General features: G+C 37.1%; 1 protein-coding gene across 1 annotated transcript; it reads left to right on the top strand.

Moving 5' to 3' along the window:
- Positions 1-3,359: 3,359 nt before the first annotated feature.
- Positions 3,360-17,663, top strand: LOC104613370 (large ribosomal subunit protein uL13w-like). The gene is made up of 4 exons (XM_010281147.3): positions 3,360-3,704; positions 3,796-3,912; positions 4,003-4,090; positions 17,310-17,663. The coding sequence occupies exons 1-4, from the start codon at positions 3,433-3,435 to the stop codon at positions 17,451-17,453; spliced, it is 621 nt and encodes a 206-aa protein (XP_010279449.1). The 5' UTR covers positions 3,360-3,432; the 3' UTR covers positions 17,454-17,663.
- The last annotated feature ends 3,711 nt before the right edge of the window (positions 17,664-21,374 follow it).

Genomic DNA, 21,374 nt, shown 5'->3' with positions numbered 1-21,374 from the left:
CAAGGATCAGTTCAGGAGTTTCGAATGTTCAGACTCCCTGTCGCAACCTCTAAAATCTCCCTCTGTAGCATCGGCTGAACTCAAGCCAAAACATAACCGAGCCAACATCAGTTTGGTTTTGCAGGCTATGAAACAACCCAAGTAAACTCTTTTGTAATTTCCATATTTGGTTTTAGTTTATTTTGTTCCTTTTTTGAAACTATCTGGTAATGAAATTATCATTTAATCAACTCTTGTCTCTTATAGATCAGATCGCTACTATCTTTTTTTAACTCTGATTTGAACCTCCAATTTGATGACCAATGTTGTTGATGAAATTAAACATGGTGCCTTATGGATGTTTAAATTGAATGATGATCTGGTGTACTCAAATTAAAATGTCTGCCTGAATCGATTCGAGAGGTTTGAACTTCCTCTCTTTAGATCATTCCACTGAGTTCGAAGGTGGGGGCTCTGATAGAAAATGGGTGAGGGAGCAATCTTTCACCATTTTGCTCAGGCCCCTACGTCCAAAAGGGGATTGATCTGTGAGTATGGAAGGGAACATCCATTTGAGTTGATGGAGGATGTAGGTCTCAGATTTGGATTGAAATTATAGAAGATAAAAAAAGAAAAAATATATAATAAATAAATTAAATAGGGTAGATTCTTTGTCAGTTTATTTTCAGTGTGTTACTTTCCCCATCACTACTATGCTTGTTATTAGTTGTGCATTTACGATCACATTGTTTGGATCACCATGTGGGCCCCACCTATTGGACTTGGGAAAGGGGTGCCTAACCCCTTCCCTTTCCCATCCAAGTCTTACCTAGACTAGTTAGTTGGTGCCTCAGGCTTTGGAGTCACTAATAAATCAAAAATTCTTTCCGATGTAAATCTCGGAGGTCCCATCACTTCCTTTTCATCTACTTGATGGGTGAAGACTCCATTTCTAGCCCAAGTAGCAAGTAAGCTGGTTTTTCTAACGCTCACAACGTGCCTTGCATGTTGGAATTTTTTTATAGAAAAGTACAGACAGGCCCAATGCAGATTTTCGAATTCCACTGCAGAGCTATAAACATTCAAGATGTGAAAAACCCCCAATCTATACACCAATGCTCGCCCGCGAATTAGCATCAATTCCGGGTTGAGCTGTAATTCTCCAATTTTTTATGATTATAATGATAGTAAATAATATATTTCCAAAATTTCTAGAACTTTTTATATTTTTTATATTTATATATCTATAAAATTTGTTCTTATTTGTCACATTTATTTTTGTTTAATATCAAGAATATATGATATTAGAGAAGTGTCCAAATGTTTTCTACAAAATTGTTTGTATTTTTATACTTTTATGTATTTTCATCTTTATTTAATTAATAATATAATATTTGTTGTTGTTGTTGTTGTTATTATTATTATTATTAAAGCATAACATCATGGGTTGGAACATTTTGTTCCAAAAGGTTGAATTGTTAATTTGCCACAAAACAAGAAAACAACTCCATTTTTTGGTTGGTTTTAAATTTGTATTTTATCTCTATCATCGATGAAAATAATCATAATTTATCACACTTGCTTTTCTTTAATACAGTTAATTAATATAGGATTCAATGAAAAATGGGAGTAAGTACCTTAGATATAAGGCTTAATGAGAGGGAATTGAACAAGGAGAAATGTAGTAGTTCAAATTACATTTTGTGCCTCACAATTAAAGAGGGGGCAAATTAAAAAATAAGGGTATTCTAGTCAAAATGAGGATTCAATAAATGTTAATGGGAGTTAATATCTTAAATATAAGACTTAATGAGTGGGATTTGAATGATGAGAAATGTGGTTGTTCAAATTAGATTTTTGTCAATACAATTAGAGAATGACCAAATTTAAAAAATTAGGATATTTTAGTAATAAAAAAGTTCCATAGTCTCGTTCACACTTTTAATAGTAGTATAGATTTAGACTTCTAGATATTGAACTGCCATGCCCTTTAGTTGTTGATGGCCCATCTGTCTTTGAAGAGCTTCCCATCTTATTTTACTAATATTGTTATTACTTAACTCATAGAACCTTAACTAGTTTCTTGCCTACAATGTCTTCCTCCATTTATTCTTGAAAACATGTCTTCTCCACTTTAGTCTCACAACAATATTACCTCAAAGCCAACGCCCATAATTATTCATTGGTTGTCTTTCAAAACTTTAGGATCGTAAATGAGATTGAACATTACACCTAAAGAATCCATGGCCAAGACAACCACAGATATAACAAATGCTAGGCAGGATATTTTTTTTTTTGCTAGGCAGGTTTCTATTATAGTAAACTACCCAACAACACATAAAAGACCTTGAGAGGAACATTGGCAAGCTCACTAAATCATATTGTAGCAAAAAGGAACTCAAACCTAGGGCTGCATCTTAGGCCAAGTTAGCTCAAACCCAACTTGAAAATGTCAAATTGGGTTGAAGTTCAGGTTAGGATTAGGGTTGAAAAGTATGAACCTAATATAATTTTAGGTTGAGATAGGGATGATGCTATGACAAACCCGACTCAATCCGAACCCCACACAATTTTATATCTGTATGTATAAATGTTCTACAAACCATGGTTTTAAAAATTGGACCAAAAATGAAATTGTTTTCACCACCGGTTCCTGGGTCAAATGGTTCGATCACCCAAATCAATGCCGATTCAGGTGGTTTTGAGATCTAAACCCATACTTGGATCCATGACCGGTTCCCTAGTCAACCAATCCAATTGTCTAGTCCAGTCTAATTTTCAAAACCATGCTACAAACATGCATTTATGTATGTAAATATTTATGTATATAATATATGTAGGCATTTATGATTTTTAGTATAAATATTGTATGCATGTATATGTTCATCTATCTAATGTATATTGTATGCCACAAGCTTCAAGGCAAAATTTTTAGAATGACAATTATGTTCATTTATATATATATAATATCTAATAATGATAAAATTGAATTAACTTGAACCCTTATTTTTTTTGGTAAGCAACCCTTAGGGTCAGTTTGAAATGAGTACAAATGCAAATGTATAGTGCAAAACCTTATATTTTTGTATGTATTTGCACTGTACATATTTGTATTTGTACTCTTTCCAAACTGAGCCTTACTTTTCTTTGGGAATCAATAAAAACCCCTCTTTTTTTTTTTTTTAACATTAGAAATGAGAGCACTGGGTAAAAGGAAATAGCAAAATCGGGCCAACCCGAACCCAGCCCAAAAATTGAGGGTTTGGTTAGAGTAGGGCCGGGGTTCAATATCTCGGGTTGGGTTAGGGTTGACCTCAACCCGACCTAACCCGTCCCGACTTGAACCCCCTACTTGAGTCAAACCCTAATACGGTAATACCTCTTTGTCTCCGTTCTTGAACCCTCAATCTCTTCTTTATTCTCATTCCTCTCAGCCGTCGGCACCCAACCAAAATGGTTTCAGGTTCAGGAATCTGTGCACGGAGGGTGGTGGTGGATGCGCGCCACCACATGCTCGGTCGACTGGCCTCCATTATTGCGAAGGAACTTCTCAATGGCCAGAAGGTCGTTGTCGTCCGGTGCGAAGAGATCTGTCTCTCTGGCGGCCTCGTTCGCCAGAAGATGAAGTACCTTCGCTTCCTCCGAAAGCGGATGAACACTAAACCGTCTCACGGTCCCATTCACTTCCGCGCCCCTGCTAAGATCCTCTGGAGGACGATTCGAGGGTCCGTAGATGCTCTGTCTGTCTGTTTATTTTTCTTTATCTCTCGTAAATCAAACCCACTTGAGTTTCTCTCGTTCGTGCTTGTTTTGCAGAATGATTCCTCACAAGACTAAGCGTGGAGCGGCTGCGCTTGGTCGCTTGAAGGCTTACGAGGGAATTCCTCCTCCCTATGATAAGATGAAGAGGATGGTCATTCCTGACGCACTCAAGTAAGTGTTTTAGCTATTAGACCGAGGTGGGTTTCTATTCTTTTTCGGTTCATATTTATGATCTCCTATTCTGGGCCATTGTGAGATTAGGGTTTTGAGGCTTCAACCCGGGCATAAGTACTGTTTGTTGGGTCGCCTTTCATCGGAGGTTGGATGGAGCCACTATGACACTATTAAGGTGAGAGTTTAAGATTTACTGCTTGCTTGTCAATGCTGCGTTTCACGATGAGCTTTTGGGCGTTTTGAATATAAGGGAATGCTTTATTAGAATATTGGAATTGCAGTGATATGTTGTAAATTATTTTGTTTGCTGGTTATCATAATTGTGCGGTTCTAGATACGGTATGCTTGTTTATATGGATTTATCCCGTTTATTCATGCTTTCATTATGGTGAGACTTTGTTATTTATCTATGTGCTAGATCAAAAGTTGGTCTGAATTTATATTAATATTTTTGTTGGTACCGATTCTGGTATGAGGATCCTATACAATAATTTGCTCCGGCACCTTCATTCTGGAACTAAACTTGACTAATTTTCAGAACCATTTTTTTGTGTTCAGTCTTATGAAATTTTAGAATACTCAATTCTTTATGATTATTTCTGGTTTTGTTCTTGAAAAACAAGTTTTATGTACCAAAACGTAACTGTTAAAATTTCATGGTTCATTGTGTAATCTAACTGTTAATAAATCAATTGCAACATGAACATGAATATGTAAGTGAAACTGGATATTATTTTGGCTGATGTCACCTTTGCACAGCTAATTCTGCATTCGTCCCAAGATATAATATTATCTTAGTTTTGATTTTATTCTTATAATCAATAATATTTTTTAGTGCTATAAAAACTTCTTTTCATTATATTTTTTACTACACATGCTATTGCTATGATATTAATTTAATAGAGAAAATATACAAGTACTGTAAGTTGTTGGGCTACTCTCTAACACGTTCAGATATGCTTACAAGGGGTAGTTTTGCACTTTATCCTTGTGAATTGTAAAAACAGTTTGCTGCATTCTGATTTTGCCTTATTTTGATTATTGACTGCATCTAGTGTGTTGCTTTGTTGAATTAAAGGGGGTCTTCTTTCAAGGCCTATGGTTGAATTTATTGTATGAAGAATTTCATAGACTATTACGTATGAAAACAAAAGAATATTGGCATCTTTTATTTGGTCGAATTTTCCACTGCTATGAGAAATGGTAACAAGATCATTTATAGCCTTTGTACGATTCTTGTTTTTGGAGTTTTTCTTCTGGCCCAATTAATGAATTTCTAGTTCTTTTATTAGTGCAAGTTAGATTTCACTTTCTTGGTCTCAAGGGGTGTAAGTGAGCTGAGCCTACTCGTGAGCTACTTGGGCTCGACTCATAGTAACCAAGTTTGAGTCGGTAGTTGGTTGAGATGAGTTTTAGTTTCACAATACTCGGATCGAGTGGCTCACGAGCCTAATTGAGCCATATTAAAATACTATTTTTAATATTTTTATAATATAAAAAAGCATTAATTTTTGGCATTAACTTATTTATAATATAAATTGATACATTTATAATTGACTTTAATAATATATTTTTGTTTATAGAATTTATAATATTAATTTATCTATAACTCTTTAATATATTTTTATTTTTAATATTTTAATATACCTAATATTGATTTATTTATGATTTTTAATATTAATTTATTTATAATTGGCTCGAGTCGAGTTGGGTAGTAGCTCGTGAGTATCGATTTGAGTTGAGTTTGAGCCAAATACATGAAACTCAATCGAGATCAAGTCAAGTTTTGAGCTTTGTGTTTTTGAGTCGAGCTTGAGCTCGGGCAGCTTGTTACTTGGCTTGATTCAACTTGATTACACCCAGCCTCCTCCATGTATCCTCACTTTGAAGGTTACTTCATGTTGATTTCTTTTATATTTCCTATACTTACATGGGTTCCCCCTCATTTGGGTTTTAAGTAGGGTTGTTAATGGGTTGGGTCTGATCCAATGGACCCAAACTGATTGGGCCGGTTCTGGTTCCAGGGTCTGTACCGAATGGTCGGTTCCAATTCCTGATATATTGTCCAGATTATTGTTGGTTTGGAACTGGTTCTACTAGTTCAAAACCGACTCAGACCCAACCCAAGCCATATATGTGTATATAACTATGTATATGTATTAAATGTATAATATATTAAATAATTATATATCAAATGTATAATATAATAAATAAATTAGTATATATATTATTAAATGTATAATATTTTCAGCAGGTTTATCATAATCGAGTCCATGGTTAGACCCAATTGTCACGATAGCTGAAAGGTTCGGTTCTGGATCTAAATTTACGGACCCTATAGGGTCTGTTTGGTTCCAGTTTCTTGATATTTCATTTTTGGGTTGGTTTCGGTTTTACTATCTGGACCCAGACCCAAACTGTTGACATCCCTAGTTTTTAGAAGAAATTGGTAGTTCCAAACACTTTACTCTTCTTAAAATCTGCAAAATTCTTAGAATACATCCTTAAAAGAATGAACTCTAAGAATTTTGCAGATTTTAAGAAGAGTAAAGTGTTTGGAACTACCTATTTCTTCTTCTTCTTCCTCCACCTCCCCCTCCTCTAAACTGTCTTATTTGGTGAAGTTATAGATGATGTCATCAGAATGGTTTTCAACAGCACTACTAGATCATCTCGCCGCTTTCGTTAAACCAGTCCATTAAGAGCAAAATAATCAACGGTTTTATCCATTATAAGATGTTCCTTGTCCTTGGAACCCCACATCTCTTCTTTGTTAAAGAATCAAATTATTTTGCCTCATTGACTCCTATACAGGCCATTACAATCCACTTCAACTGTGTTTCTTTGTTCATCCAATGAGATCAGATTCAAGGCTCACAAGTGACAAGACTGTACTCACATCGTTCTCACAGCCTTTTACAGCAGCACATTGAGAATATCTCCATACTTGTATGCTTTTTTTTTCATGGGGAGATATTCCCATTGCAAGGCTATAAGGCATTGTGCGAATGGTGTGAGCACTGCGAATGGTGTGAGCACTGCGAATGGTGTGAGCACAGTCTTGTGAGGGCCAAATCCGATTTCCATCCAATGATTGTTCGAATCTTCTTGACCAATGATAGCCACACATTTTCTCATTGCTTGAAAGAAGTCTCAACTCTCAACAACTTTTCTTTGCTCAACTAGCAACAAGCCAACAGTTGTCAGAGTTGTTTTCTTCGACAATAATCGTTGGAGTGGTTTTCTCTGGCACAATTGTCAACGTCTTTAAACATCGACTGACAACACACATCAGAGTTTTACTGGTCACGTAAATCAAACGCAAATAAGGGAGGCATTGATCTCTGGTGAACCATGAAAGTGTATTGATGTTGTAAGAAGTAAAAGAGGAAGAAGAAAGGGGGTTACCAGGTTATGTCTTTTCACTGAATGGGATTATGTTAAATAATCAATTGCACTTTTACCCCTTTTTTCACGCGTGACCAAGTCACACATGTTCGTTATTTTAAAGTCATGTAGCGAGAAATGCAAGAATTGAAAATCATGATTCTTAGAAGTGAAAAATTCACTTGTGAGAATCACGTCTTTGGATCGAAAATTTCATCCAGAATGAGATGGGAAATTTGGATTGACCAGTTCCAAACGACATTCTCATCCAGAGAATTGCTAGAATCATTAGAATCGATTCTCTGGATGGACGCCAAACGAGTCCTAAGATTCTGACAATTTGCAAAATCAATCACTGACTCTTAATTGCAACCAACTGCCCCAAAAGTATCTTTCACCCACTGCTAGAGGTAATTGCTATCTTACAATGGATAAAATGTGATTACTGCATTCCAAAGCATTATTACGCATGGCATAAGTCTCTCCATTTAAACAAGTGTTGAGAATTGTCAACACCAGAAAGGAGACTTTCGAAGGGACTGCAGAATGCCACACCATATGAAGCAGGAAAGAGCCTTCATCTCATCTTCCAGCCTCCGAGTAGAAAGGGTAGAGAAAGAGAAAGAGAGAAATCCCAAGGAATCACTCCAAGGGGTCCTAGAATCACTCTAGGGTTTGTAGGAATCACTCCATACAACAAGAGAGCTCTTAAGAAATCTTCATTCATTCATTAGCTTCAAAAAGAAGAGAATACATCTATTTATTATATAGAGTGACTTGTGGCCTGTAATATTGTTCACCATAATTACAAAAATGCCACTCCTTGTCTTGTGCATCAAGAAACATAAAAACTTTCTATCTAATGCAAATAAATTGAAAATTGAAAGATAAGCTAATGAGGCAAGAGAAAAAAAAGAAAAAAAATGTATGTATTCAGGTTTGCTTGTTTTTCTTGTAGTAGGATCCCAAATTGTTGTTTTTGGGTAGCTTTGTTGACAGTTTGGGATCAGGGGTATTTTCGTCATTTTATAACTCAGATTTTTGGTCAGGGGCAGTTGGGTGCATTTCTATTGGGTTTTGGTCTCATGGGTCTTTTTGTAACAAAAGTTATCTTTTAGGTGTTCATTTAAAGTTAGTTTTATTCCTAAGGAGCTGTTGGTGAGGGGGAAACATTCTAGGGGCTTATATGTAAATATTTTAACTAACTTGTCCAGTAAGCCAACGAGTCTTATAAAAGAGAAGGGAGCTGTTTTAGTAGGGGTCTCTTTTGGTTCTTTCTCTCTTGTTTGAGTTATAGCTTAGCCCCAGCTAGGGTTTTCAAGCATTGGGAGCTTGGGTTTTGAGGAGTCGACCCATCTTGGCATCTTCCAATCCCCCCATCGTTGCATGTCTGCGCGGGAGACCAACTTGCTGCCATTGTTACTGTAGCGGAACTGTTCCAAGAGGAGTTTTACTTCAGGTTCAGGTCTGAAATTCCTAAAAATCCAACTTATTTTGTTGTTTTCAGCTTGGTATTTCTTGTGCTTAGTGCTGTATACTTGAGGTACTGCATGTAACTTGTCTTTCTGTCCACATCAAGTGGTATCAGAGCAAGTTCATTCCATGGGTTTGCTTCAAAGTTCATCTCCTTGTGTTTTCTATATTATCATGGCTGCAAGGGGTGGATGTGGTAGGGGTGATAGAAGACCACAACATGTCACTGTAGAGGTTTTCCAAGAGGCTATAAGAGGACTGCAAGAATAGATTGAACATCTTGCTCATCTTGTAGCTCAAAATGCTGCTAGGGATGGTGATGTAGCGAATGATTTGGGGTTAGGAAGAAGAAGACAAGCTCTTAGAGTTGATGATCAACTCATCGACATTATTAGTGAAGAATCAAGTGAAGACATTGAGCAACTTGAAGGTGATTAACATGGAAGGAATAACAACCAGCGGTGGGAAGACTGAATAGTGCAAGCTTTACAATCTAATCAAGGTCATGGTGTTCAACTTCATATTTCCGAGTTTGATGGTGAGTTGGAACTTGAAGAGCTTCTAGACTGGTTGGACAGTATTGAAAATTATTTTGATTGGAAAGAAATGAATGAAGAAAGAAAAGTGAAGCTTGTGACAACCAAGATGCGTGGGACAGCCTTAGATTGGTGGAAAAATTACCAAAGGGACAGAGAAAGGAAGGGGAAAAAGAAAGGTTAGTTCTTGGGGAAGAATTAAAGGGAAGCTGAAAGCCCAATTTTTACCACCAGACTATGAGCAAACTCTTTACCAAAGGGTGCAGAATTTAAGGCAACGGGAAAAGAGTGTGAAGGAGTACACGAGTTTAATAGATTAACTCTTCGGAGTAATATGTTAGAAATTGAACAACAAAAAGATGGGAATTTGGATGTTGTTTATGTGCTGGTTACAAAAGAAGTTAGAAAAGAAACACTTGTTCCAGAGTTGGTGAAGGAGCTACTTCACGAGTATGCTGATGTGATGTCGGAAGAATTACCCGATGGCCTTCCTCCCCAAGGGATGTACAACATCATATAGATTTAATGCCGGGAGCAGCATTGCCTAACCTAGCCCACTTTAGAATGAGCCCCAAGGGGCATGAGGAGCTCTAAAGACAAGTAATAGAGTTGTTGAAGAAGGGGCTGATCCGTGAGAGCTTAAGCCCATGTGCTGTACCAGCTTTGCTCACACCAAAGAAAGATGGTAGCTGGCTTATATGTGTTGACAGTCGTGCCATTAACAAGATTACAGTTAAATGCAGGTTTCCCATACCCCGCCTTGATGACTTGTTAGACACATTGGCCGGCTCACTAGTCTTTTCAAAGATGGAAATTTGCATTCAAGACTAAGGAAGGTCTTTATGAATGGCTGGCTATGCCATTTGGGTTGTCTAATGTTCTTAGCACCTTTGCGAGGTTCATGAGCCAAGTTTTATGGCCGTCATGGGGAAGTTTGTGGTAGTTTATTTTGATGACATACTCATCCACAACAAAGATTATGACAACCACTTAGAACACTTGAGAGCAATCCTAGAAGTCTTGAGACAAAATCAACTATATATAAATTTGAAGAAGTGTAATTTTATGACATATTAGTTAGTGTTTTTGGGGGGTATGTTGTTTTAGCCAAGGGGATTGAGGTGGATCAAGAAAAAGTTCAAGCTATTCAAGAGTGGCCAACACCAAAGACCTTAACTGAATTTCATAGTTTCCATGGGCTAGCAACATTTTATCGTAGGTTTATAAAGAATTTCAGCACTATTGTGGCACCCATTACTGAATGCTTGAAAGGAGGTGAGTTTACTTGAACTCCCGCAACTGAGAAAAGCTTCTAAGAGCTAAAGATGAGGATGAGGAAGTCTTCGGTAGTGGTTTTACTTGATTTTAACAATCTCTTTGAAGTTGAATGTGATGCATCCCATGTTGGGATTGGAGCTGTCCTTAGCCAAGAAGGCCGTCCAATTGCTTACTTTAGTGAGAAACTTAATGATGCTAGAAGGAGGTATTCCACTTGTGATGTTGAGTTTTATGCCATTGTGCAAGCGCTGAAGTTTTGGAGGCATTATTCTTATTCAACAGGAGTTTGTATTGTATTCAGACCATGAAGCATTGAAGCACCTTAACTCCCAATAGAAGATAAAGGGAAGACATGCTAAATGGGTTGACTTTCTACAAGATTATATTTTTCTTTTAAAGCATGAGGCTGGACACCAAAACCGGGTAGCTGATGCTCTTAGTAGGAGAGTTCACTTGGTGTCAACAATGTCTACTAATGTTGTGGGATTCAACTCCATCAAAGACCAATACCAAGATGAGCCTTATTTTGGCCCTGTTTTTAGAAGCTATACAATAGGTGACAAGGATATTCAAGCGAAGTTTGTGTGGAATGATGGTTGCTTTTTTGTGGGCAATAGGTTATGTATTCCATCGGGATCCTTGAGGGCATTACTCATTGCTGATTTGCATTGCAAGGGACATTTTGGTCACAAGAAGACACTTGAAATGGTCTCCAAAAGGTACTTTTGTCCAAGGCTACAAAAGGATGTGTTCTATTATGTTGATAGATGTCATAAGTGCCAAACATCTAAGGGGTAGCATCAAAATACAGGTTTGTATCTTCCCTTACCCTTATCAGAAGCACCGTGGACTGATATTACTATGGATTTTGTGTTGGGGTTGCCAAGAACAACTAGGGGTAATGACTCTATTTTTGTTCTGGTTGATTGTTTCTCTAAAATGACCCACTTTATTGGTTGCCAAAAGACTTCTGATGCTTCTCATGTAGCTAACTTGTTTTTCAAAGAAGTTGTTCAATTGCATTGATTGCCAAGATCTATCACATCAGGTCGTGACACAAGATTCCTTAGCCACTTCTGGAGAACTTTATGGAAGCGTATGAGTACTACCTTACAATATAGCATTACATTTCACCCACAAATAGATAGACAAGCTGAAGTGGTTAACCGAAGCCTAGGCAACTTGTTGAGGAGCCTAGTTGGAGATTACTAAAGCAATGGGATCTCATCCTACCACAAGCTGAATTTGCCTTCAATGATTCAGTTAATAGATCTACATGGAAGACTCCTTTTGAGGTTGTGTATGGTCGGTCACCTAAAAGTGTTGTTGATCTAGCTCCTATAATAGGGTTGCGGCAAGTGGTGATGATGCCGAAGCTTTAGCTGAATCCATTTGAGAGATTCAAGAGAATGTGCGATAGAAGCTGAAAGAAAGCAACCAAAGGTATAAAGAAGCTAAGGATAAGCATCGCTGGGTGAAAGAGTTTCATGAGGGCGATCTAGTCATGGTTTATTTGCAACCTGAGAGGTTTCCTGTTGGGACTTACCATAAGTTGAACAAGAAAAAGATTGGTCCATGTCAAGTGCTGAGATGGTTTGGTGACAATGCATATCAAATTGAGCTACTAACTGATTAGTCCATTTCACCCATTTTTAATGTAGTGAACCTCTTTGATTACCATGGGGACCTAGAACCAACAACAAAGGATGGGCGAGGACAAGTAGTTCTAATGAGTTTGAACAAGTAGAGGGTGTAGAAAATGTCCGAGTCACCAACACTCGAAATGGGGCCTATTTTAGGTTCTTGGTCAAGTGGAAAAGGAAACCATCAATTGAGAACTCTTGGATTAATGAAGAGGAGTTTATGAAGCTAGATGGAAATGTGCAAGGCTGCTAAAATTGTTATTTACATGCGGTTGAGCTCTTTTTAACCCGACGGGAATGATGAGGCAAGAGAAAAAAGAAAAAAGTGTATGTATCCTGGTTGGCATGTTTTTCTTGCAGTAGGATCCCAAATTGTTGTTTTTGGGTAGCTTTGTTGATAGTTTGGGACCAGGGGTATTTTCGTCATTTTATAAGTCAGATTTTTGGTCAGGGGCAGTTGGGTGCATTTCTATTGGGTTTTGGTCTCTTGGGTCTTTTTGTAACAAAACTTATCTTTTAGGTGTTCATCTGAAGTTAGTTTTGTTCCTAAGGAGTTGTTGGTGAGAGGGAAACATTCTAGGGGGCTTATGTGTAAATATTTTAACTACCTTGTCCAGCAAGCCAGTGAGTCTTATAAAAGAGAAGGGGGCTGTTTTTGTAGGGATCTTTTTTGGTTCTTTCTCTCTTGTTTGAACTGTAGCTCAGCCCCACTAGGGTTTTCAAGCATTGGGAGCTTGGGTTTTGAGGAGTCAACCCATCTTGGCACCTTTCAATCCCTCCATCGCTGCATGTCCGTGCGGGAGGCCAGTTTGCTGCCATTGTTACTGTAGCGGAACTGTTCCAGGAGGATTTTACTTCGGGTTTAGGTCTGAAATCCCTAAAAGTCCAACTTATTTTGTTGTTTTCAGCTTGTTTTTTCTTGTGCTTATTGCTGTATACTTGGAGGTACTGCATGTAACTTTTTTTTTGTCCACTTCATAAGCCCTACTAAACTAGAGGAACAAGATGTTATAACCCAGGCCCTACACAGAACTAGTCAAAATTACAAAAATACCCATACGTCCAAGTATACAAAACTATAGAAAATTTAAGAAAATTCCATATTTCATTCTTCAGCTCCTACATTATTCTCCCCTGGTTTAAAAAAACTCGTCCTCGAGTTTTGAACAACTTGAGGGTGAAAAGTTGATGTACCTCAATGACAAAAGGAGTAGTAATTCCCATAGCTACTCCAACATACTTAAACTGTAGAGTAGATGTCGCATAGCTATAAATGAATCTTGAAAGCAATGTATGTCTGAAATGCTGCCTTCTATAACCTTCATTGTTAGATAATCAATACCATTAGCTTCTTGACCACTTACATCACCAATCGACTTATCTTGTGATGAATCTTCTCCTTGCTTATCACTATGAACTTTCATATCCAAAATCTCAATTGAAGAATTTGGAACTTTTCTTTCAATCTTAGGTTGAAAAATCTCCATCTCTATAGTCTAAGTATACAAAACTATAGAAAATTTAAGAAAATTCCATATTTCATTCTTTAGCTCCTACATTATTCTCCCCTGGTTTAAAAAAGCTCGTCCTCGAGTTTTGAACAACTTGAGGGTGAAAAGTTGATGTACCTCAATGACAAAAGGAGTAGTAAATTCCCATAGCTACTCCAACATACTTAGACTGTAGAGTAGATGTCGCATATCTATAAATGAATCTTGAAAGCAATGTATGTTTGAAATGCTGCCTTCTATAACCTTTATTGTTAAATAATCAATACCATTAGCTTCTTGACCACTTACATCACCAATCGACTTATCTTGTGATGAATCTTCTCTTTGCTTATCACTATGAACTTTCATATCCAAAATCTCAATTGTAGAATTTGGAACTTTTCTTTCAATCTTTGGTTGAAAATTCTCCATCTCTATGTGTTCATCTCCCCTTGGTTCTTCAACAAACTCTTGAACTTTTGCCATTATTGATGTTGGTGGAACTTGTACTATGTCAACTTGTAATTCTTGAATTGATTCTAGTTGAACTCGTAAGGTAAAGTCAGAACTTACTTCCTTACTAACATCTACAACAACCAATACAGAAAATTTCTCACTCTTCGTAAGATTTCAGTTTTATCCAATGTTTTCCAAACACGGTTGACGCGGATGGTTGGAGGCAACCGGTTCTCTCTCTTCTTGATCATTAACCTCAAGTTGACCATAGGTTTTGGAAGTTCCTTCTTCAACAATTCTAATATTTTCTTGGGTTGCACCCTTTTGATCTTCAATGTTTACAACTTCTTTAGGTTGAAATTCTTCATTCACAACTTTAGCTCTAAGATGGGCACCGACATGCAAGAAATCATCTTCTTTATCTTCAACTTTGTACTTTCTTCTCATTGGCTCCAAATTCTTTGTTGTAATCAGCTGCTTCTTCTCTATCTTAAGGTCCAAATCAAAGGCATGATCTAAGTCATAAATCTGAATTGTAGACAATTCATTTTTGATATCATCCCTTAGTCCATTCATGAAACAAACTAATTTGTGCCTTTCACTTTCTGTAATGTCACATCTAATATATTATTCATCAAACTTGTGCATATATTGAACTACATATAGCATACATTGCTTGAGATTAGTCAACTCCACATATAGATCATCATGGAAGTATTGTGGAATGTACATTTCTTGCAAATACATCTTCATTTATGCCCATGTGGTAATAGGATATTCACCTCTATTTTCTAGTTGTTGCTCAAGAGTTCTCCACTATACTTTAGCAATAGCTGTGAACTTCCTACGTGCAAATCTAAATCTTTGTTTTTTAGACATATCATGCCAATCAAAATATTATTCTATTATAGCAATCCAATTATAGAATGCTTGTCTGTCTTTATCTCCCTTGAAATTAGGCACTTCCCTTTCTCTTCTAACATTCTTGATAACCTTACTCCTATAGCCAACGTTATTAATTTCTTCCACCAATTTCTCAAGTAAATCAACCATAAACCCATCATATGGTTCAAAAATCCTATCATCATTGATTCTAGGCCCATAGAATCGATCACTTTGTGAGAACATGGTGACTAAACATTAGCTCTGATACCAAAACTTATGCATTAGGGCTGGAACAAACTAACATAAGACAGAAAGAGAGAGTAGAAAGGGTAGAGAAAGAGAAAAGAGAGAAATCTCAAGGAATCACTCCTAGGGGTCTTAGAATCTATTGATAAAAGAGGTCCTAGTATCACTCCATTCAGTAAGAGAGCTCTTAAGAAATATTCATTTATTCATTATTCATTCATTAGCTTCAAAAGGAAGAGAATACATCTATTTATGTAGAGCGACTTGTGGCCCGAAATACTGTTCATCATAATCACAAAAATGCCACTCCTTTGTGCATCAAGAAACACAACTTTCTATCTATTAATGCAAATAAACTGAAAATTGAAAGATAAGCCCTACTAAACTAGAGGAACAAGATGTTAGAGTGCAGGCCCACAGAGAACTAGTTAAAATTACGAAAATACCCATACTGTCCAAGTATACAAAACTGTAGAAAATTTAAGAAAATTCCAAATTTCATTCTTCAGCTCCTGCATTACCCACCTTCCCGGGAATTTAGCTATTATTACTATTGCCTTTCCAAAGACTGGAACCATAAGAAGTCACTTCATTATAGTCTCATCTTAGCTCACTTCTGCCATGCTTGGCTTCAATCACTTCCAGAGACCACCTTCCTGATTTCCAAGTTTCCACTACCATTTGTCTAGAAGGGAAGTGCTTATGTCCTTTATTGTCATAATTCCTAAACTTCCATTGTTTTTACAACTACAAATCTTCTCCCATCTGACTTGGTGAATTTTAGATGCTTCCCGCCCATTTGCAAAAAAAAAAAAAGGAAATCTCACATTTGCTTTTCAATGCACTAAGTTACCTTGGAAGGAGGCCCTTTGGGCTTTGACAAATATTTAGCTTTCCATTCTGAAAGTCTCTTATCTATGGTTTCTAATATAGGGGCCCAAATGGAACTGAAGGTGCAGTCAGCAGTTTGGTCCAAGTGGGTACCATGATATTTTGAGGGAAGCTTTCCAGTTTTGCAGCCCAGAATTCCAGAGAATTCATGGAAACTTACACCCTGACCCACCATGATGATTCATTTCTATACAAGTTTATCTTCAGTCCCAAAACCATCTCAACGTTTCCACTTGCTCTTTGTAATTGTTGTACAGAAATAAGGTATCATTTGCAAACCGTAAAAGAGCTATCTCCCCCCTTCCTATCAGTTTTAAAACCCTGTAGCAAATTGCGAACCATTGCCTTTTGCATCGTCAAACACAAGGCTTCTGTAAACACGAAAGGTGAGCGGCATTCCCCTTGCCTCAAACCCCTCAAACTCACAAAAGAACCATGTGAACTGCCATTGATTAAAATAGAAAATAAGGGAGCAGTAATGCAGATTTTCACCCAATTCTTCCAGAAATTCCAATTTACATGTTTGTACTTTTTCTCCATGTCCACTTTGTAAAGAATGCCTGCTTCTGCACTCCTTAATCTTGTGTAAATCATCAGCTCATTGGCAACTAGCACCATCAAGAATTTGCCAACTACCAAAACCTTTGAGAGAATCTTGTATACACTTGCAATAAGATTTGATCATTGTGATTGGGAAAAGCTAAATAAATGGTAACTTGCCAAAAGGACATGGCTATACATACAGAACCCAAATGAAAATGTACTTTGATATTGGGACAAGCTACAGAAGCATTGCTTAAAGAGTTAAGGTATGGCCATTCTGATCAATGTGCCTTTTTTTCTCTGGTTTGAATGTCACCATTGCATTTGATGATTGATACCATGCTGTTCCATGGTTTTAAAAGTAAAATCATTGAATTCGAATTGTGTTCTATTTATAATTACTGAATTACTCTTGCAAATCGAGCCTGTAATGAAAAACTGCGCTTAGAAAAGTAATCATATGTACTTTTTCTACTCTTTTAATTAGTATTTTATTTTAACCACGTTAGAAGGAAACTTGCACTTGAGAGTCATCCTCTAATTGTTAATAATTCTATCGTCTACAGGAACTTGAGAAGAAGAGAAAGGAGAGGGCCCAGGTAGCATATGAGAGGAGGAAGCAACTGACCAAACTGAGGGTCAAAGCTGAGAAGGCTGCGGAGGAACAGCTGGGTTCCCAGTTAGACATCCTGTCTCCTGTTAAATACTGATGAGTGAATTGGAATTTGAGTACCGTCTTGTTTTCCTCAAGTCTCAATGTCTCGTGCATTTTGCAGTAATTATAAAATTAGTTTTGCTGTTGCATTTTGTTTTTAGTAGAGAACTATGCTCTACTATTTTAGTTATCAGTTTTGACACTCTTGAAAGGTTGTTTTGAAAACTACATGTGGCAATATTTGAATTGGGTTGAGATTTGAGAACTGGTTTTTCCATTGGATGCAATCGTCATAACCACGAAGAAGGAACTAGGGGGATCTCATATGACGGGGAAATGGAATTTGGGCTTGGCTTTGAGGTATCCAAATCTTGGCAAGCAAAAAAAGAAATCGTATCGTGAATGTTGAACGGTTGATGGTCTCTTTTTTGTATTTTTCATTCAATTTGATATTAAAGCTCAGTTTGGAACAGTATAAATACAAATATGTACAGTAAAAATACATACATATTTGTATTTGTACTCCTTCCAATCCTAACCTAACAAATATTGGAATCATGTATCCGAATTTGGATGCTAATAAAAAGGTATATATTTTTATTGGGATTCATGTTTGCATCTATTACAGTTAAAAGTCTGTTTGGTAAGAAGGTAAATTTGTCTATGAACCCAATTTTGCATTTAAATAGACCGTTTTACATTCTGCATATTTGCATTCACACTTTATTTGCATCATTTTGAAATGGAGCCTAAGTTGAAATTTCCTTTGGTTGGTCGGGGTGTATATTTTCTTATCTAAAAGGGTTCGACTATCATACGGGAAAGACATGATACTAGGGGCTTGTCGGTCTTGATAATCTTTGTTTTTTTTTGCTGTTAATTAGTTAAAAAACCTAATTTTTTTGATACAAAGACCAAAGTTGATGAGGCTACTCAATGATGTACAGTGAGGACTCAGGACATCAGGAGCGTTCCCAGGCTCCCAGCAGAATGTTAATGTAAGGTAAGGTTCCATGTCCATGGGCTGGAGAGTCACTTAGAAGTTGGGAGGGGCCAACCATGACAACCAGGGACAGAAAGGAGAACACCACCGGCCCAAGAGTCTCTTTCTTGTCACTGGAAGCTTTGATTATGAAAGTGATTGATAAGGTAATAATATTTATTTCTACCTGCTTGACAGTTCTCAGATTGTTTCAAGGAGGACAAGATAAGACCCTTACATGGCACATCGGGTGTTTGAAAGATTTTTTTGTCACACTCAACGCCTTTTTAAGTATGCGGTACTAGCTTGCTAATAAAGTCTTAATGTGTCTCATGCAAAAACTTATCCTATCAATCCTAATCCTACTCGGGAGACTTCTCAGATTGTATCAAGGAGGACAAGCTTGACCCACTATCCAGTGCAGATCAGGTGTTTGAAATGTTTTCTGTTACACTCAATGCCTTGTAATTATAAGTATGCCATACTAGCTTGCTAATAAAGTCTTCTTGCGTCTCATGCAAAACTTCCTTTTAATAAAACTTTCTGTACTCCACCGCCCAAATGCATGCACCAAAAGCACACACTTGCAATCATGCCTCAAGCCAATTACATAGACCAAGCAGACGTCAATGGTGGGTTTCACTTTTATCTTCTAAAAATGGGCAAGGTATACTAGTTAGCATGTTATGGGCCCCTGATAACTTTTCAGATGCTGTAGCCTGTAGCCCCAGAGGCAAAGAAAGATTGTTTCTTTCATTCCATGCGTCTCAAGTCATACCAAACCCACCCAAGTGGGAATGTTTGCCCAGGCTTCCTTAAATCTTAAGTTCTATTTATTGCTGTACTGCTTTGGATAAGATGGGAGCGTCATTTTGCCATTATTCCATAATTCGATAAAGGTGGTGGTGGCTTTTTTCCATTCAGGAAAAATGACGAGACCCAAAAATAAAACTTTCATCACACCATTCCAGATTCCAGACCTAAAAGTTTGTGCAATGTCATTTATAAATTTTATAGCAAAAATTTTAATAAGTCAACTAAATCCAATTTTAAATAAATTAGTATCACCCGTTAATTGGCTTTTGTACTAGAGAGACAAATCATAGCTCACGAAATATTTCATACAATGAAAAACAAAAAGGGCAAAACAATCCTAGTGGCATTCAAAATAGGCATGAAAATGGCATATGGCAGAATAGAATGGCAATATATTAGGAAAACTCTAGAAAAAATGGGTCTCAATCAGAAAATGAATTGGATGGGACATTAAATCCCCCGGTGAACCCTTCAATCCATCTAGAGGCCTTAGGCAAGGGGATCCATTGTCGCCCTATATTTTTGTCTTGTGTACTGAGGCACTTATTCGGCACATCGAGAACAATACTGAAAATAAAAAAAAAAGGATCTGGGGGTCAAAGTGGCTAGAGGTGCCCCTACTATTCCATTCCAATACTTCAATTTGCATATATGACCATTTGATATTCTCTGAGGCATCAATTTAAGTCGTCTCGAAGGTCAAGTATATTATAAAGAGATATGCCAAAGCTTTAGGGCAAAAACCAAACATTAACAGATCCTCCATATACTTCTCAAAAAACCTCCCTAATAGACTTCAAAAAAATTTTTGCCAAAATAGTAGAAATCCCAAGAAGCAAAAAGGGAGGTAAATACTTGGTGCCCCTATGAGGGAAACTTCTAAGGAAATAACTGAGAAGATGAGGGAGAAAATGGAAAGTTAGGGAAGCAAATTGTTGTCATTAGGTGGCAAGGGCCACTATGCTCAAGTTAGTTATAGCTAGTATGTTTTAGTATGAAATTAACATGTTAGAATTTCCAAAACAAACCACAAGTGAATTAGATAAGCTCTAGAAAGTATTCATCTGCTTGTTGAAATCCAATGGTAGGCTTGGGATAAGGAAAATGGAATTAATTCATTAATGAGGCCAACCTAATGAAGCTATCCTGGAAAACCTTGAAAGATAAGGATAACCTATGGGTTAACATAATAAATGAAAAATGTCTGAAAGGAAAGAAATCTCCTGAAAATTGGAACCCCAAAAAAGGCCTCTTGGGCCTGGAGGGGAATTTGCAAATAAAAAGTTAATTTAAGAAATTGCCTAATGTGGAGGATAGGAGATGGAAGAACATATAAAATTTGGAAGGATAACTGGGTTACAACTTACAAATGCCCCCATCAAAGATTTAATTAGCTTCCGTCTTGATGAAGAATCTGTAAACGAAAGAAAAGTTGAGGATCATGTATAGTGAGCGGTTGAGGTGCGACATGAACAAAGTTAGCTAGCTCAATTCCTTTCAATATAATCCAACAAAGTAGAGCTATTGAAAAACCCTCAGAAGTCAGAACGAAAGTAAGATGAACTAGTATGGGAAATTAGCAAGAAGGTTTTTAAAATTGGACCGGATAGGGAACCGTTGTGGGTCCGGTTCTCAGGTCGAACAGTCAGTTTTGGTTCGAACAGACGACCTATGCTGAAAAAAAAATAAAAAGATGGCCAAAAATTCTTATCGGTTCGACAGTTTGACCACCCGGGTCAGCGATTCACTAACCAAATCAACATTTTTGGCAAAAAAAAAAAAACGGTTTTAGGATGAAACAAAACCGATCAAGTGACCATTCCCGGTTTTTCTGGTCCAACCATCCAATCTGGTTTTGGAAACACTGATTAATCAGCCTATGCAACCTTAAATAAAAAGGAAGAAAGAAGATGAATCAATCAAGAAATGTTGCAAAAAAAAAAAAAACGCAAAAGATTGAACACCCCCCAAAATAAGAATATTTCCTTGGCTGCTGGCTATAGGAAATAAAATTCCTTCAAAAGGAAACCTAAGGAGGAGAGGATTATTATGCCATCTAGAATGCCATATTTGTGGAAATCCCGAAGAGACCAACCACGTTCTCTAGCCATTCAAGTTTGGAGTTTAGTTAACGACCAACTCTTGAAGAAAAAAAAAAAAAATGCAAAGAACATAACC

The sequence above is a fragment of the Nelumbo nucifera genome, chromosome 4, assembly GCF_055504915.1.
Source record: "Nelumbo nucifera cultivar China Antique chromosome 4, China Antique-T2T, whole genome shotgun sequence".
In the NCBI taxonomy this organism is placed as follows: Eukaryota; Viridiplantae; Streptophyta; class Magnoliopsida; order Proteales; family Nelumbonaceae; genus Nelumbo; species Nelumbo nucifera.
This window is presented reverse-complemented; position numbering and strand designations above follow the sequence as displayed.

Coding starts and splice junctions, on each gene's coding strand:
- LOC104613370 (XM_010281147.3), top strand. CDS start 3,433: ATGGTTTCAGGTTCAGGAATCTGTGCACGGAGGGTGGTGGTGGATGCG. Junction 3,705..3,795: donor CTCTGGAGGACGATTCGAGG/GTCCGTAGATGC, acceptor CTTGTTTTGCAG/AATGATTCCTCACAAGACTA. Junction 3,913..4,002: donor GTCATTCCTGACGCACTCAA/GTAAGTGTTTTA, acceptor TTGTGAGATTAG/GGTTTTGAGGCTTCAACCCG.